The following is an 18,610-nucleotide window of genomic DNA, read 5'->3' on the forward strand; positions in this document are numbered from 1 at the left end:
TCTTCTTACAACACTCAACAGACGTCTGGGGACTGAGGAGACCAGTTTCTCAAGTTTAGAAATAGGAATGCTCTCCCATTCTTGTCTAATACAGGCCTCTAACTGATCAATCGTCTTGGGCCTCCTTTGTCGCACCTTCCTCTTTATGATGCGCCAAATGTTCTCTATAGGTGAAAGATCTGGACTGCAGACTGGCCATTTCAGTACCCGGATCCTTCTCCTACGCAGCCATGATGTTGTGATTGATGCAGAATGTGGTCTGGCATTATCTTGTTGAAAAATGCAGGGTCTTCCCTGAAAGAGATTACGTCTGGATGGGAGCATATGTTGTTCTAGAACCTGAATATATTTTTCTGCATTGATGGTGCCTTTCCAGACATGCAAGCTGCCCATGCCACACGCACTCATGCAACCCCATACCATCAGAGATGCAGGCTTCTGAACTGAGCGTTGATAACAACTTGGGTTGTCCTTGTCCTCTTTGGTCCGGATGACATGGCGTCCCACATTTCCAAAAAGAACTTCAAATCGTGACTCGTCTGACCACAGAACAGTCTTCCATTTTGCCACACTTCATTTTAAATGATCCCTGGCCCATTTAAAACGCCTGAGCTTGTGGATCTTGCTTAGAAATGGCTTCTTCTTTGCACTGTAGAGTTTCAGCTGGCAAAGGCGGATGGCACGGTGGATTGTGTTCACTGACAATGGTTTCTGGAAGTATTCCTGAGCCCATTCTGTGATTTCCTTTACAGTAGCATTCCTGTTTGTGGTGCAGTGTCGTTTAAGGGCCCGGAGATCACGGGCATCCAGTATTGGTTTACGGCCTTGACCCTTACGCACAGAGATTGTTCCAGATTCTCTGAATCTTCGTATGATATTATGCACAGTTGATGATGATAACTGCAAAGTCTTTGCAATTTTTCGCTGGGTAACACCTTTCTGATATTGCTCCACTATCTTTCTGCGCAACATTGTGGGAATTGGTGATCCTCTACCCATCTTGGCTTCTGAGAGACACTGCCACTCTGAGAAGCTCTTTTTATACCCAATCATGTTGCCAATTGACCTAATTGGTGTTAATTGGTCTTCCAGCTCTTCGTTATGCTCAAATTGACTTTTTCCAGCCTCTTATTGCTACTTGTCCCAACTTTTTTGGGATTTGTTGACACCTTGAAATTTTGAATCAACATATTTTTCCTTTAAAATGATACATTTACTCGGATTAAACTTTTGATCTGTCATCTACGTTCTATTCTGAATAAAATATTGACATTTGCCATCTCCACATCATTGCATTCAGTTTTTATTCACAATTTGTGTAGTGTCCCAACTTTTTTGGAATCCGGTTTGTATTAAAACAACGGAAATACCAGTAAAAGAAGGAGTTTTACAATGTGCACATAAATATACAGATCAAAGTTTAATTTCATAACACTTAATTCATCTGTCAATGCTGTCCATAGTGTTCTTCAAGATATGAGAAGTCTTTATGAGGCATGACATGTCACCTGTGATGGAAGTCTCGGGCCTATTGGCGGTTCATTCATTGTTTATCAAATATTAATCTCGTTATCACTGGGAAAAGTAGGAGAACTGTGTTGTTATAACGGGAAAACGGAGGAAACCCTTTGGGGATTCCGTAAAAAACAACAACAGACAAACAACAAACTTCCATATATCATCGTGTTGTTCCCTGAAGCAGAGAAACCACCGCTCACACAAACGAACTGCCAAAGGCCAACCGGAACCTGAATCGCGCTTGTAGGAAGACTTTGAATGCGGCACCGGTGTCCCGTATTCACTTCCGTAAACAAGCAGTTCTCTTCCTCTGATGAACACATGCGCTTGTGTATCTACCTTTTTGTATACAGTCTACGGGCAGTTATTCTGAATACACGTTAATATCTTTAAAAAAACCAACACACATTGTCCGTTAAAAGTCGACTGTTAATGACCACATCGAGTAAAAATGAAACCAGTTCGTCTTTTCCTCTCCAGCCGGGTCTTTTAGAGTAAAGACAGCTAACGTGACTCTTTAACATGGAGATAGACGGCCGGGACTTCTTCAACTCTCCTCCTGTCAAGACGGTCAGATTTGGAGGCAATGTGGAGGAAACTTTAGCTAAACATAAACAGGCGAGTAGTGACATGTCAGTCCACTTGTCTCCACTAACGTAATATCCCTAAAGAGTGATAAACGGAGACTATTTAAGTGCTGCTCGTATGATAATAGTAATACTGAATGTGAGCTCATTGTTGCTGTAGTAACCAGGGGGACGTGGACTTGTTGGCAGCTTTCCGTGTATGATTTGCTGTTTCTCTTCTTGTTTGAAGGGAGACTCGAGTGACTATGAACTCCTGAAACATCAGCTGGCCGACCCTGAGATAAAGGTACAGTAAAGCAACAGTGTGTTTGAGGTGATCTGGGGTCGGTGTAATGACAGTCATCTCTCTCTCCTTTGGAAGGATGCTCAGATCGTCAACTGGCTGCAAGAGTTTCGGAGTTGTGTGACCCAGCTAACCAAGGACCATGAGCAGCTCATTTATACAATCTTGGTGAGTATGCAAAGACAGAGACGGAGTGTGAAAGCCTGAAGAGTGCTCACTGTAGCCCATCATCATATTCAACTGCTACTGCTGCTTTATGCATGGAAAGGAAAACACAAGTGACCATTCAAGCTATAAAACCACAATGGAATATAATCGGTAAAGCTCTCATCTATTCTGTCTGGCTCTCAAATATCTGTTTTCCTCTAGATCAACTTTTCTCATTTTCTTCTTTTAGTCTTCCCTCCTCTTTGTAACTTTTATTTGAGAAAGTAACCTCTTAAAAATGTGCACGTGGCAATTGTTCACATTTATGATAAATGTATCCATAACCCCATGGACTCTAGCTCGTATGTGTTTCAGCAAGATTTCTGTTCATGGTAAAAACTTTTGGCGCATTCGTTCTTCTTCATTCTTGCAGTAAGTATTTGCGAGTGACGTGAGCCCCCGGATCGCCCTCTCTCTTTCATCCAATCAAATGCTAGCATGCTAGGTCTTGTCTTTCTCAAAGGAAATAGTTCACAATGTGGCTCAGTGACAGAATGGGTTGTCCTCCATTCGAGAGATTGGCAGTTCGCTCCCCCGGTCCGCATGTCAAAATGTCCTTGGGCAAGATACTGAACCCCAAATTGCTCCCAGTGCTGCACATGGGTGTGAAAATGTGGTGTGATTAAATGGTATGTAGATGTCCACTGCCATATGGGTGAATGTGACAAGTAGTGTGAAAGCGCCTTAAGTAGTCAGAAGACTAGAAAGGCGCTATATACAAGTCCATTTACAAAGCCTCGGAAGGGCAGTTTAATATCTATCTAATATGATTTCTTTCCAAGGATAATGCAAACATTAAAATATTGGTAGGGGACTTCTGCCCTCCCAAAATGTTTGCAAACCTTGATGGCTAATATTGTCCTCTGGTGTGTGTTTTTCTAGAGGCTTCCCTGGGTGGGCCGGAGCCAGGCTGTGGTTGAGGAGTACATGGCCTTCCTTGGTAACCTGGTATCAGCACAGACTGTCTACTTGTGTGCTTGTCTCAAGATGGTGGTCTCCCACTTCACTCCCAGTATGTTCCCTTGACTGGTGGTAAAATAATCCAAAGTGTATACGCTTAAATAAGGAAGTTAAGCTCTCACAGCGGTGTCAACGTAGTTGAGTGTTTTTGGTTATTATCAACATCACTAGTCTGTTTCCTGACTGTCTGCATTTTACGTCTTCAGTTCAGTATGAGTTTATATCTAAAGGCAAAGGGTGAACAGTCACCATGTAATGTATTTGACTGAACTCAACTTTATTTATATAGCACCTTTCATGGAAACAGGCAGCCCAAAGTGCTGCACAGAGCAACACAGGGAAAAAAAACAATTAACCAAATAATGCAACAGCATAAAGAAGCAAACACCGGGAGCAAAAATAATATTGAAAAAAGAATGATTCAAACTTAATCAACCCAAAACATCACTTCAAATACAAAGAGATAAAAAGGTCTTCAATATCCTTTTTTTTTTAAAAACAAAAAAAACAGAGATCTTGCCATTCTCATATCCACAGGCAGTGGATTCTTCAGATTAGGGGAATAAAAACAGTAAGCATAAGGAACATTTAAAAGAAAAGTAATGGAGGATCTTAGTGATCTGGCATGATCATAAAATGAAAGAAAGTCTCTAATATATGGAGGAGCAAGATCCTAAAGCCTTATGAATAAGTAGCTGGGACAGTGTCTTAAGCAGTTACGTTTCCTTGGTTTAGTTCAACTTGGTTAAACTCAGCTTCTTAATTAGCTGTATTTTTCTTTATGGACTCCTGTGGTAATCCAGTAAATATGGAATTACAATAGTCTAAACGGCTGGTACTAAAAGTGTGTGTGTAAAGAGTGACTGTGTATCTGTGTTCCCCTAACAAATAATGTGTGTGTTTTGTTTCCAGAGAGAGTGACCATCTGTGAAGGAGGAGTTTATATCTCAGATTCAGATGATGAAGAGGAAAGTAGGTGTCCTCCCTTTTATTTCAAGTGAACTTTTAATACATTACATTTGGGTTTCAAACTGGGCTTGGGTGTATCCATTTTTCCATACTTTCCTGACATTTCACCGGGGCACACGGTATAGTCTTGTATGAAATTGTCTAGCCTATAATCCTGTATGTCCAATATGCAATAATGTTAGCCTATGTAGTTAAGTCACGCTGGGTTTAAATACTTATAGCTCATAGAATAATGAATGGAAATAATGAGTGGAAAATAAGCGCCCTTTTTCCATAGATTCTTTCTGGGTGTGTAGGTGCGGCAGTGCCAAGCAGCCTGTAGGGCTGAAACGGGGGCAAAGGAGATCAAAAGACGGTCAGGCGAACAGAACATGTCACTTATTCCGTAACTGAGTCATCTATGTGACATTTGTTTATGTTCTCACTACAGTACAGTGTAGAAAAGGGCACTGCAGGCAGACCCCGCTGCCCCAGGGACCATCTTCAGCAGGGACCGGTAGAGCAGCATGTATAGGCCCTGATCCTCGCCAGAGGAGGCGCCACTGCTGTCAGGGTCAGAGGTCTCCATCTCCCGCAAGATCTCCGACTGCATGTCGAAGGCGGAAACTTTCTCAAGGGAAATGGTTCACACAGCTTTGCTCATGTTGACTGGCTCACCTTTATTGTCAGGACTAAAGGCAAATTAACAGGGGCAGCAGAACTTTAACCTTTTACTTGTCCACTCGAAGTCTCCATCTTTTTCAGGTCAGCTGCCTGTGCCACCCTATTTCAAACACCACACATCTTCTATGATTCAGGAGGATGTGTTTTATATCTGACCTTAGTGTGCAAGTTGCATTTTGCTGCTTGCTGAATTCTAGGGAGGTTCAAAGGGAAGGGCAGTGAGAATGTGATGTGAGCATTAGAGAATGACTTTAATCCTATGACTGAATTGTGAATGTTAAATCCAAACTCTCCACACTGCTCTTTTGTTAAGACCTTCCCAGAAACTTTGATCAGTGTCACCAGGCGTTGCAGCTCATCACCAGATACGTTCCCTCGTAAGTCACTTATTATTATGACGCCTTTTTTGTCTTTTTGTCTTCTTGTCTTCGTTGTAAAGATTTGGCTTTATACTTTTGCAAGTGCTGAAACTGAAACGAACCAGATCTGAATTTCAAATAACAAATGGTTTTCTTAAACAAACCAGATTACTGATCACTACATTTATTTCACCATATTCATTTGATAAATGTAACACATTGTATTATAAATGGTATACTTGCATGTACACCTCCCGATAAAGTTAAGTGAAGTTCAGTCTTAGAACCTGTAATATTTCGGGCTTTCCGGTGTAGCCAGCGGAAATACGGGCCAAGACTTGCTCTTCCAAGTGGTAGTCATTGTTTACAGTCCCATTAGCAACTTGAGATGCAAGAATGGAGCTGGAGTTGAGACATGGTGTCTCTATAAAAAGATATGTGCATATGAATGCAGATAAATGAAAAGCTAAATAGTCATCAGGAGATAGTAGATGGGTTGAGTCGTTGCGTTTCGGCCAATGCGTTCCGCCTCTTTCGCTCTCCACAAGGACTGTTTGTTTACCTGCACGTAACCAAAGTCTGCTCAAACCTGATTGGTCATTACTTCTCTGGCTACAAACGAAAACCAGACCGCATTTGCTACCCAGATCTTGTCCTGTTCCCTGCAGATTCTGCTTTCATATGCAGAGTCTGTTTACAGTGTCACAGTCAAGTTACATCTGGTTTAAACCCGATCACATACAATATGAAGCTTCGTAAAACATTGGGTCTGGCCACCGTTGATTCACTACTCAGACTATGCCCTGGGTGGCACTAAGGGCACACGCACACTGTCCGTCCGTACCGTGCCCTGGGCTTTAGGGTACTTGCCCCCCCCCCCTCCAGGCTCGTTTGTACTCACACTACCTGGGCCTCGGCGAATGCTTCTTGCTGCCTATACGTCATCACGCCGTAACACATCACACGCATTGATTGACGTCATCGCGATGCGTCGCTTTGTTTACAAATCTTTCCATAGACCTCAGAGTTTTTGTGCGTCTTGTCGACTGATTTTGAATATTTTCATCGACCAAATCTACAGTAAACACTCCACCTCCGCATCACACCAACGTGAACCTTTCGCCGCCATTGTTTTAAATGTCCACGCATGATCCGTCCTTCTTTTTTCTATATCCGAACAGGCGCACATAAAATGACATCAGAACCGCCGTAGGCCTCGTGCTCGTACACGTGTGCATGCTTGTGCTAGTACATGTGCAAACGTGCTTTACAAAAGCCCACCCCCAAGCACTCACACTGGTCAAACGAACTAGACTTTAGCCGTGAAACGTCCTGGGGCACGGTACGGATGGACAGTGTGAGTGCGCCCTAAAAGGACACTTGAAACCTCCCTTTATTTAACATTGTAGGAGGATTCATGGGTGATCCTGCATGATTAAGTGGTCAGTGAACACAGTCATAGTGTGTCGGTATCAAACATTACAAACAAAGAGGTTGTTTCAACTACACCACAGGGACACATTAGAATGTGTAGTAGCTCTGCCCTTGTGTGTATGCAACTTAACAGGGTTCAAGCCAGATTTAACTTCACTTACATTTAACTGCTTGTATGGATTACTGTTTTTGAAAACACGGTGCCTGTACTGTATTTATAAATACAGTACAGGCATGCGTTATTATGCATAAACTGCCCGAAACTTTAATGTTCTGTATTTTAATGATTTGTCCTCTTCTTTCAGTACAAGTCGCTTTCTGATGCCTATTGTGCAGGAGAACTTCCCCTTTGTACAGAAATCCTCCAGGACACTGGTAAGAGACAACAAAATGATGCTTCACTTTATACAGGACAATAATAACCACACACTCACTACCATCAACTTGTTACCTGGAGTTCTCTTCACTTCACCTCGTCTCCACGGTCAGAGCTTATCAATACTACGGCCTTTAATAATTTAGGGCTGCGGCCCGTTTAATACCGGGTTTCAGTTCCCATCCCTTGTGCTTACGCTAGGCTTAATGCACCACTTTCTCTCGTGTTGAAAAATTCCAATCCAGAGACAATTTCAGAGCGAATGTAACATGACCTGTAACATTACAGGGCTCCAACACTAACTTTTAAAAGTGGTTGCCATGCTGGTAAGAGGAGAGGGGGAGACCACTCGCTGTAGACAACGAGCAGACGCCTGTTCTGTGTTCTCTCTACATTGTTTTTAGGTTCAGATGATACAGCTTGGGCTGGACGCAAAAACACATTGGCAAGGCTTTTAAGATGTTCAGCCATTATTAGACAGTGTGAGTGGAAATGTTGGGTCTCTGTAAATCATAAATAAATCATCAGAATGGTCTAGACCTCCTCTATATGGAAAGTGTCCTGAGATAACTTTTGCTATGATATAACACTTTAAATAAAAATGGAATTGAACTGTATGTGATTAGTTTTGGTTGCAATAATCAGAGCGCTCAGACAAGCTGTGGAAGTGTGGAGAAATAGCAACGTGGTCACTTGTCTTTCTACAAAAACATCCTTTTCATTTATGGAGAAATGTTTTGCGGCTCAGACCCGATGCTCATTATGTACTGTGTATTACAAAATATTGTGTGTCGTCAAATGCAAGAACATTTTCGTATTCCTCTCTTATCTTTCTGTAAAAACTGTAAATGACCCAGGTAAACATGGTGAATGTCACCCGTGTGTACATGAGCACGCAAGAATTGTAAATTAGCATAAGTAAAGCTCCAATAATATCATATAAGGCTCTGCGTCCGGCGTCTTGTGTCCTGTTGAAAAAAGGAAAATCGATTATTTTAACAGCGTCAGCAGACTTAAGGGACCTGATGAACCTCAGGAATAGGGACAATAACCAGTGGGTCACCTGAGGATCGTACTGTTAGTGAAACACAGAAGAAGTGGTTCAATATGAAAATGGCTCGCCACAGTAAGGTGATCGATGATTGTAACTGGTGAGGGTCAGATCATTGAAGCCATTTTGTAGTTTGAGATGTTCATATTGACATCGCAACAGTAAATTGTGATTTTCATCATTAACCCAGTAGTGTTTTGTTGATGAAAAGCGTGTTGCTTCCCACAGGAGTGTTACGCCCACAACCTCCTGAGGGTGACCACGTACATACCGTCAATTCGACGAGACGTGCTGGAGGTGATCGTCGGAAAGATGCTCAAACTGGACGTAAGTGGTTGAACTCCAAACAACACAATTGATCCAAAGCGCTCTACAGGGAAGAAAGGGAGGTGGGGGGAAAAAACACAGTTTTATATTTAACTGACTCTGCTGAAAGTGGATGTGGTCTCTCTGGAGGCAGGAAACCTGGTGGCACCATAACATAATAATAGAGAATCCATGTTTGGCTGCAGTGAGGTAGTCACAGAGCTTCAGGTTATTTGTGTTGGTTGCAGAAAGACGCGTAGGAAGCCTTTCCAGGATTAAAGATGTTACCTGTTGTGCCTATCTTGTGTTTTTCATGTTCTATTTAAGTAGCCATATTGATTTCACATGTTATTTCATCATTAGACCGTAACGTCACATACATGACTTCTTCCACATGGTGCCTCCTCCTGTCTCTAACGGTGTGTGTGTGGTATATTTCAGGTGAGTGCATCCAGGTCAAACATTGAGGAGGCCGAAGAGAACGCCGTACAACAGCAGCAGGCGGAGGAGCGGACTGAGGAAGGACTTTTTGACATGGTAACAACAACCAGCAGTGCTTTGATGACTCCTCTGGGTATGGGGGAGAGTTTTAGAAAGAAATGCTCAGTGTAAGGACAAGGACATTTTAACAGCAGCTCATCATATTTACGCTTCATCACAGAAAAAGTACTTTATAAATTAGAATAGAAAAATCCTCCCTAACGTAGGGCTGGGCGATATGGGCAAAATCTTCTATCTTGAAATAACTCATTTCATATCTCGATAACAAATTATATTACAATATACCGTGTTTCCTCGATCATCAACTTATGTATTGGTTTGTTTGTTTGTTTATTTATCCATTTATTTTTATTTGTTATGTATTTATTTTGTCAGAATTGGAAAAAATGTCTGGTATCAAGCAAAGATTATCTGGCAGCTACACTATTGGAAATGACTGCAGTTGGGTTGGAACAAACTATATGACGCTAAATGAATTATTGTAGCATGTCGGTTGGGTGTGCAGACTGCTAAGCAAGATAAAATAAATTATAAATACATGAAGGTCTGCAAGAGAGAAGTTACTTTCAATGTATCACAACAGATGAAAATGTTCAATGTGGAGAAAAGTGACATCACAAATGTAGAGAGGGTGTGATGCATTTGTGTTACAGTTGTTGAACTTTTGATTCCTCTCTGAATGACACAGACTGTCTCTGTGTTTATGTGTCTCCATCAGGATGAGGACATGTCAGCAGATCCCCCCTCCACACCGGCTGGGATGGCTCACCCAGTGGCTGATAGGCTGGACACTCTCATGGCTGTTCTGATGGCTTATATCAAGGACGTCTGCCATGTCAATGGTAGCTGAATAACACAGCTTTTACACAAAAGGACCCTAGATGACTGACCAGTAACAAACAGAGTTTAGGGAGGCTCTGCCTGAGTGAAATATGTTTGAAAGAATTTCAGACATCTTTTTTTAATCCAATAAAATGTCAAATGTACTTTGTGAACTTGGAAGCTTTTGCATTTATGTGTAGTGAGTGTTTGTGTCTGTGAAGTGTGTCATCCTCTTCTTTCCTTTGTTTTCTCTCTCTCAGGCTCTCTTCATGTGGAAAGGACTAAGGATCTGTACAAAGATTTGTTGAGCGTGTTTGACAAACTAATTCTGCCGACACATGCCTCCTGTCATGTCCAGTACACACTCTTTTACCTCTGCAGCTTCAGAATGGTCAGTACTTCCCACACTGTGCGTGCGTGTATGTGTGTGTGTGTGTGTGTGCGTGCGCGTGTGTAATGATAGAGAAGAAGAAGGATGTAGGGTTTAGCCTTCAGTCTGGTCTTCAGCAGTGAGACACATAATTAGTTGGACTGAGGTGTCTTGACTTAGACAGACAGATAAGTTGCTGGCTAGCTGGTGAACATATTGGAGCATTTAGCAGCTAAAGAAACCAATATTAAATTCAGGAGTTGGTGGAGACCAAATGTAGCTAAAAAAGAGGGAATTGTGGGCTGACATTATTCAGATGGAAACAAACACAACTCTGAATGAATGCTAATGTTGCTCTGTGTTCCTACCATATACTGTATAACTGTATAACTGCATGTATGTTGGGGGAGGGAGATACGTCCATCTGGCTGACGTTTACCTCTGAGGAGAAGTGAGGGTCAGCAGCTAGCTGTCACTCAAGAGGCCACGCCCCTAATTATTCATACACTTTAACCTCCAATAATATAAAAACTAGCCTGGTACAAAAAAGTCACCCTCCCCTCAGTGTTGTCATGGAGATATGACCTAAGCATACAGACTAGAAGGTTTAATTGTGCTGTAAAAACGTCCTGTTTAATGGAGAGCTGCAGTTTTTGGCACTTCCTTATTGGATCAACCAGGAAGTCACTGTGGTGGGGGCCTGGTTCTAACATGTTCACCTTAACAAACTGTGTAACATGGTAATATTAGAGCCTGGACATCTTTTATACTGGTACCAATATGGTGGAATATATAAAAGAAAAGGACCTTTTCTTTGTGGACTATGCACATATTTTCCACCGATAAGACTGCAAAGGTACTCCGAAGAATACAGAAGCCCTAAAGGGTCATACACTACATACATCTTAGTTCCTCTGTTTTCCTCTGTTTTAAGGAGATATTTTATCGGAGATCTGGAGAAAAACGATAATCGAGTCTATTAAATCACTGCAGGAAACATCATTCAGTGTAGCAATGTCAGAGGAGCAGGAGAATATGGATCACCATCACAGACCTCTTCAATCGAGGCCTGACAGGCTGAAATAGCTTCATGTCTTTCTATTACAGATAATGTTCACCTCAGTGTGTGTCATCTAAGAAGACGGTTTAATTTCATAACAGTAAATAATAAACTGAAATCATCAGTGTCAGTGTTGTCTATAGTGTTCTTCACGATATGAGAAGTCTTTATGATGAATGACATGTCAGGTGTAAATGGAAATACCTGCGTAATGACACCGTTTCTTAATTGCCCTAGGCATTGTTTTCTGCATTATATGTTCTGTAGAAAAAGTTTTCATGTCGGCACTTATCTGTGGTGGAGAGGAGGACACTGAAAAAACTGTTATCCATCATGGATAATCCTCTCCACCCTCTCCAACTCACACTGGTCAGACAGCGGAGCACCTTCTCCAGAAGGCTGCTTCAGCTTCGCTGTCGTAGCAACAGATACAGGAAATCTTTCCTGCCACAATCCATCACTTTTTATAATAACTCTCTCACCTCTGCCTGACAGAGAACTCTGCTCTCTCTACTGTTTTTTTTGTATATATTATTATTGTTATAGTATATTTTGCATATTTTGTTGTAAATATTATTATTATTTATTGTTTATAGCCCACTGTGCACTGTATATATACACTATGTCTATATTGGATTCTATGTATGTTATGTACAAAGTTTTTATTTGCTGACCCACTACTGCTGTAGCAAAATAATTTCCTAGTCTGGGATCATTAAAGTCATTCTATTCTGTTCTATCTGACATTATTTGCGCCAAATACCAATAAATACCAATTTGTCTGTGATAGGCCGATATCGGCCAATAACATCGGCTCTAGATAAGATGTCATTTTTGGTGCCAGAGCTTCCAAGTGGCCAAAATATAATGAACAGAAATTAAATATTTTCCCTCTACAGAATAAAAAACTGCTTTAAAAAAAAAGAAAACCACTTGCTTTCACTTGAGAAAAATCCGTAGCCAAAATCGAGAAACGACGATTGTGATGTTTGACAATAACAACTTTTGGTTTTACATGCCAGTCACATTGTTGTCAGTGTTTTTTCCTGTGTGTCGACAAAGAACTTCACTTTCAATACAGCCAGTCACATGATCATTTAAAATCTAAATTGTTACATTTAAACATAATCAAGTGTCAAAGTGCCAAATGCTAGATCACCTGTGACACCTTTTCCGTACACTTGAGTATATTGATTCTTTTTATGAAGACAAAGGTCTTATTTAATTATTTCATCTACTTTGACAAGTGTTCTCTTTGTGAGATTAGGCATTTCTGGGGTCATGTATGTATTGTATTTCCTGTACTCTAGGCTTTGGCAGAGGCTTTCCTGGACCACCTGTGGAAGGTCCTGCAGAATCCCTCTCAGCCGGCTATCCTCCGCCAGGCTGCTGCTGGATACCTGGGGAGCTTCCTGGCCCGAGCCAAGTTCATCCCTGTGCTGTGAGTTCATTCTGCTGAAGAAAACTTAAAGGCAGCTTAAAGTGTAATTCCGGTGCAAAATCATCCCATGATCTTTTTTTTCTGCACTTCTCTGTTAATAGTTGTCTCGATGGCTTATGTGATATAAGCCATCGAGACAACTATTAACGGAGAAATCCCGGAGAGTCACCGATTAGCTCGGGGCAGAACTGTGAAGGCATTAAAACGTCTTTTTTAACCACTAATACGGCTCAAAATAACAGCAAACCTCTGCAGTAGCATGAGAAGAGTCCCTACACAGAAAACAAAGCACCAACAACATAGTCAGTGAACCCAGAGTTTATTAAAAGAGTGTTTTAAAGACTTACCTACTGGCCCCTTTACCAGCTCCTCTCATAGTAAAGTCCATTCAAGTGGATTACCAAAGTCAGTCCAAAAGGAAGGAGCCCATTGGTGCTTTGTTTTCTGTGTAGGGTCTCTTCTCATGCTACTGCAGAGGTTTGCTGTTATTTTGAGCAGTATTAGTGGTTAAAAAAGACCTTTGACCGTACTGCCCGAGCTAATCAGTGTTAGCCACATCTGACTGTTAGTAACTCTCGGTCTTCTCCGTTAATAGTTGATACACGAAAATTACAGGAATTACACTTTAAAGTCGAAGTGAGCAGTTTATTCCTCTGTGAGCATGTTCATCCTGCTGTTGTTCTAACCCAGTGTCCTCTCCCCCTCTGTCGTCGTCCTCTCTCCTACAGCACCGTGCGGGCCTGTCTGGACCTGCTGCTCCCCTGGATCCATCGCTACATTGACAGCCAGGACAGCAGCGGTAAACAGGCCTGCTGCGACATCAGCCTGCACGGGCCCTTCTACACCGCCTGTCAGGCCGTCTTCTACACACTCATCTTCAGACACAGAGCCATGCTGGAGGGCAGTATGAAGAAAGGTACACAGCTCTGATCTGTATCATCATGTCATGTCACCACCATGACAGGACCGCATCATTTCCACTAGTGGAGCTCTCTGTTCAGCAAAGGGTTAAAAATAATCCATTTCAATTCTTTGAGTCTTTATCTTTAAACCAAGAGCTCTATCTAGGCTGTCTCAGGAAATAAAGAAAATGCTTCATGAAGCTTAATTTAGTTACAATCACTGTTGGTTCTTAAACTGTGTCTAACCACACAGAACAAATAAAGTGTACGAAATCGTCTTTCAAATACTTTAATAGGATCTAGCATAAACACAAGCTGCTAAAAGAGCAGGAGTAGGATTAATTACAAACAAGATATACCCGAAGTCATCTAGACTTTACCGGGCAGAAATTCAGGTGTTTTTGTTCGTTTAATATTACAAATGAAGTGATAACCAATTTGTTAAATATTCTTTAGCAAACCATTAGTGTATACATTTTCCAGAATAACTGTCTTTGTGTGTGCGCGTGTGTTTGTGTGTTTTTCAGGTCTGGAGTACCTGCAGAGTCTGAACCTGGAGCGGGTGGTGATGTGTCAGCTGAACCCCCTCAAAGTCTGCCTGCCTTCAGTCACCAACATGTTTGCTGCCATCACCAGGTACACACCCTGCCTCTGCTCTGCCATTGCCTCCAGTCACGAGCCGGGCCGAGCTTAATGTCACTAAGATTAACAACCAAATGCTTATTACAACCGGAAATGTTGTCTTTTTCTGAACATTCTAACATAGTAAAACTATTTTAGTACAAGCGTTACAAAAGTAAAAGTACCTGTTCTTCAGTAAAATGACCTCTGTGACTGATAGATTATCATATATTTAATAATATTTAGAGTAGAAGTTATTAGACTGACACCGATGAATTAGGGCAGCATTTTACTTCTGTAGCTGCTCGAGGTGGAGCTTCTGCAGTTTGAACTACTTAAAGAACAGTTTAGTCCAGTGGTTCCCATACTGGGGTCAGGCCCCTCCAATACCCCTTTTCCACCGAGACATTTTGAGGGCCGGTTCAAAGCCGTTGGGATTTTAGAATTTCTGTATTTTATTGTTGTTTTTTTGTCAAAATTAACAACTTTTCTAAAGAGACATGTCTTCTTTAGTATGCTTAATCAAAAGATTAAGAAAGTAACAGATTAACATAGTTAAGTTTTTTTTAAATGTTTATTCACAGCACAATAATTATAAACAGTTCCTTTCAGAAAAGTGTGTTGTAGTCCACCATTGTTGTCCGCATTTCTGGGGAAACCTCAGACGTATACAGTGACCTAATGACGTGGCTCTCTAACCTGTGGAAAACCTAACAGGTTCTGAAGAAGGTTCCCAAGTTGAACCAACAGTGACGCCACCACCAACAGCAGCCCAGCACTAGAACTAGGTCTGGGTCGGTCAAAAATGGGGGCAAGAGTGGTCTCTGAGTGACTTTTGCAAGTGAAGGCCAGGCGGTCCCTGGCACTTTGGGCAATAATTAAAAATGCTGTTGTCACTTTTCATCCCTGGTCGTTCACAGCAGCTGTGTTTATGTCGCAGGAAGTATCAGGTGGTGTTCTGCTACACCATCATAGAGAGGAACAATCGCCACGTGCTGCCGGTGGTCCGCAGCTCTGCAGGGGGAGACAGGGTGACCATCAACACCAACCCTCTGGACAGCTTCTTCCCCTTCGACCCTTACCTGCTAAAGAGGTACACTGGCTCTTGATTCTCTGAAATGAAATGTTTTTCAAACTTTTTTATGTGCCAAATTTTACCTCCCTACAGCAATCTCCGTGTTGAAATTCTGCTGAAATGACACATTTCTTAGAGGTCAGGAATCGTGGATGGATTCTGTAAAAGTGGTACTACAGTTCATGCTATGATTAAATGTTTTTAGCTGAGGCATTCAGCCTTCACCTTAACCTCTCTAAAGAAACACAAATGTATTGCAAACTGTTACAATACATTTGTTATTACAAAACTCTATTGTCATCACAAAGTCTTAATCTTTAAAGGATTATCTGTGAAATGAATGTTCATTCTTGACAAAAAATACTCTCACCACAAGGTCCATTCGTAGCTGTAGCTGGAGAGAGGGTCTCAAAGAACGAGAAAATTAGAAAGTTCCATCCAGATGTTGTGGTGAGATTGTTTTATCACTAACTTGTGAAATGTTCATAAATGACAGTGTCCTGGTGGAAACAATCTCTGGTCTCCGAGGTGTTGGACTCGTGGTTGTGCGCAATGCAGTGATGAACAGAGGAACTAGCATGTATGGACAAGGGAACTCAGCATTTGATTGTTTTGTGTGCGTGTGTGCGCACGCGTGTGTGTGTGTGCAGGTCTTGTCAGCTGATTGAGCCACTGTACCAGGTCTGGGAGGAATTATCAGATGCAGAGCTGCTTCCCACAAAAACAGGACAACAGGTGGTGAGCATTGTTCAAGGAGTATTTACTGTGGAAAACTGCTGAAATGCACAATGTACAATCCCACCTTAACTGGAGCTGACACTTCCCATAATGCACCTGCTTAGTAACTTTTTGTGAGACCCTTCCTGGTCTTTCAAACTCTACAACCTAGTATTTGTAGCTTCGGGGGCGAAACAAGAAAACATGAACTAGAAATGTATGTCTTGTTGTGTCTCCTTGTACATGCACACAGATTCATATTCAGTGTGATTTTCAGGCTCACGGTCACTTAAGCTGAGGTTGTGTTGTTTCATTCTGTGTCTGTCAGGGCTCGAGGGAGGACGAGGACGACTTCCTGTATGGGGACACACCCCAGGCAGAGGGCATTGTGGGGATGACGCCCAGCTCCTACGACTCGAACCTCCGCAGTCCGAGCAGCTTGGGTTCACCCCCAATCGCCTTTCAGAGACACTGTTAATGCACATTACATTTAATCTATGAGTTTAGTTTATGTTAAGATTATAAAGATGCAAACACAAACTGAAAAAACACATGACGCAGTCACACTCGAAGAGATGTGACTGAACTATGTTCATACAGAAATGTTCAGTGTCCGGGGATTTCTAGGGCTACACGTTCTCATTCAAGCATTTTAACTTTTTGTTTTGATTAATCAGTTAAGGCCATGTCGGCACGTGCAAAAACACTTTCTGTGAGAGACCCAAACTCCTGATGATTATGAGAGGTATCTTAAGTTTTAAATAAACTGTACATAGACTGTTGCAGGCCCTCAGCGTGTGGCTGTAAGTTCTGTAGGGTAGAAGGTTCAACTCAAATTAAACTGAGCTTGAGAAGTTGTGTGGGCAGTGATATTTTGTTTATTTATTCCTATTGCAGACGACACAAGTCTCCCACAAACTTATCTGAGATCCAAGACAAGACAAGACCCCTTGAGTCTACACTGAATGCACACTTCACTCATTTTCCTGCGCATACTTGTAATTTGGATTTCTATTAGGCAAGGCAAGGCAAGGCAAGGCACGCCTTACATGCAAAGAACATGCTTTTTCTCATACTGTATGTCTTAATATACCTGCATTCCTGCTAAATGTATATCTTGCTTGATGATGAGCAGGTCATTAGAAAGTGTAGAAACCTAAAACATGCTGGGCAGTAGCTCTCCAGGAGCAAGGTCAGGCACTGACAGAGACCCACAACCCAAGACAGTGAATCAAGGTTTAACTTCATCCATAGCAACAAGGTCAACCTCGCCCTTTCTCTTAAGACTTCTCCCAGTTCTTTAGTAAAAGCAAGGCTATGGAAAGAGGCAAGGACACCAATCAAAGATGGCGGTGCTTTGGGGGTAAGACGCATGTGCAGTGGAACTGGAGCTACACTGTTCTCTTTCTATGATAGTGCGCCACCAGATTTTACCGTGCATGTGTCATACCCCCAAAGCACCGGCATCTTTATTGGTGACTTAGCCTCTTTGAACTAGTCATGAGTAAAAGTTGGTCTCATTAGCTTTGTGAAGAGGTTTTAAGACGAACGATTAGCTAGGAACTCTTGGTGGTAAGATAAATAATAAATACAGCCCCAGATTTGTAGGCATTCTATTATAAAATGGCCTAAGTCAATGCTGTAGACTGTAGAAGAAATGTTCCTGGGGAGGCATATTCCAGACCCTCCTGTTTGGAGAGAGCCCCAAATGTTTCCAACATCTGCCCCCACTTTTCATCAGAACACATAAGCTGTGTTCAAAACCGTTCCCTATCACGGGAATAGTGCACTATATAGTGTGTTTGCAGTAGTGGTTTTCAAATTGTCATTGGTTAATATCGTTCACTATAAATACCCACAATGCAGCTAATGTGAGTGTACATGCGATGTATGTACAATGCAATGCAGTCGTGTTTTCCCAGAGGAAAAGAAGAAGCAGAAATTCCAGCATAGTGTCTGAAATCTTGTTTGGTCATTCCCTATATTGTTCACTTTTTAATAAACACTATAAAGGGAAGAGTGAATCTCATCATCATCATCTTCAACCGCTTATCCGGGGTCGGGTCGCGGGGGCAGCAGCTTTAGCAGGGGACCCCAAACTACCCTTTCCTGGGCCACATTAACCAGCTCTAACTGGGGGATCCCGAGGCGTCCCAGGCCAGTGTGGAGATATAATCTCTCCACCTGGTCCTGGGTCTTCCCCAAGGCCTCCTCCCAGCTGGACGTGAGTGAATGAACACAGCTATTTTTTGAGATTACCTTTGTAACACATTAACCCTGAGATTTGTAAAGTCTTGTAATCTGAGAGGCTTTAGTTACTTCTCTGGGGAACTGTAGGCTGTTACACTTCTAATACTGTCACTCTGGGTAAAACAGTTTTAGTACTGT

The 18,610-nt window shown here is 42.0% G+C and overlaps 1 protein-coding gene across 2 annotated transcripts; it reads left to right on the forward strand.

Moving 5' to 3' along the window:
- Nucleotides 1-1,838: 1,838 nt before the first annotated feature.
- On the forward strand, nt 1,839-17,369 carry rrn3 (RRN3 homolog, RNA polymerase I transcription factor). Of its 2 annotated transcripts, none has more exons than XM_083930523.1 (17): nt 1,839-2,140; nt 2,339-2,391; nt 2,467-2,556; nt 3,478-3,607; nt 4,468-4,527; nt 5,501-5,564; nt 7,286-7,355; nt 8,636-8,734; nt 9,155-9,250; nt 9,933-10,056; nt 10,297-10,427; nt 12,777-12,907; nt 13,636-13,823; nt 14,337-14,445; nt 15,371-15,523; nt 16,156-16,243; nt 16,551-17,369. In XM_083930523.1, exons 1-17 carry the CDS (start codon nt 2,041-2,043, stop codon nt 16,698-16,700), a joined length of 1,836 nt encoding a protein of 611 aa, XP_083786649.1. In that variant the 5' UTR covers nt 1,839-2,040; the 3' UTR covers nt 16,701-17,369. The 2 variants fall into 2 exon arrangements, with proteins under 2 accessions (XP_083786649.1, XP_083786650.1); XM_083930524.1 differs by having other exon boundaries at nt 16,156-16,240.
- Nucleotides 17,370-18,610: the final 1,241 nt, after the last annotated feature.

The sequence above is a fragment of the Echiichthys vipera genome (genome assembly GCF_963691815.1).
Source record: "Echiichthys vipera genome assembly, chromosome: 17".
In the NCBI taxonomy this organism is placed as follows: Eukaryota; Metazoa; Chordata; class Actinopteri; order Perciformes; family Trachinidae; genus Echiichthys; species Echiichthys vipera.

Excerpts from the sequence above, each read along its gene's own strand:
- rrn3 (XM_083930523.1), top strand. The coding sequence starts at position 2,041 with ATGGAGATAGACGGCCGGGACTTCTTCAACTCTCCTCCTGTCAAGACG. Across the intron at positions 4,528-5,500 it reads TTCAGATGATGAAGAGGAAA|ACCTTCCCAGAAACTTTGAT; the intron begins GTAGGTGTCCTC and ends TCTTTTGTTAAG. Across the intron at positions 7,356-8,635 it reads AGAAATCCTCCAGGACACTG|GAGTGTTACGCCCACAACCT; the intron begins GTAAGAGACAAC and ends TGCTTCCCACAG.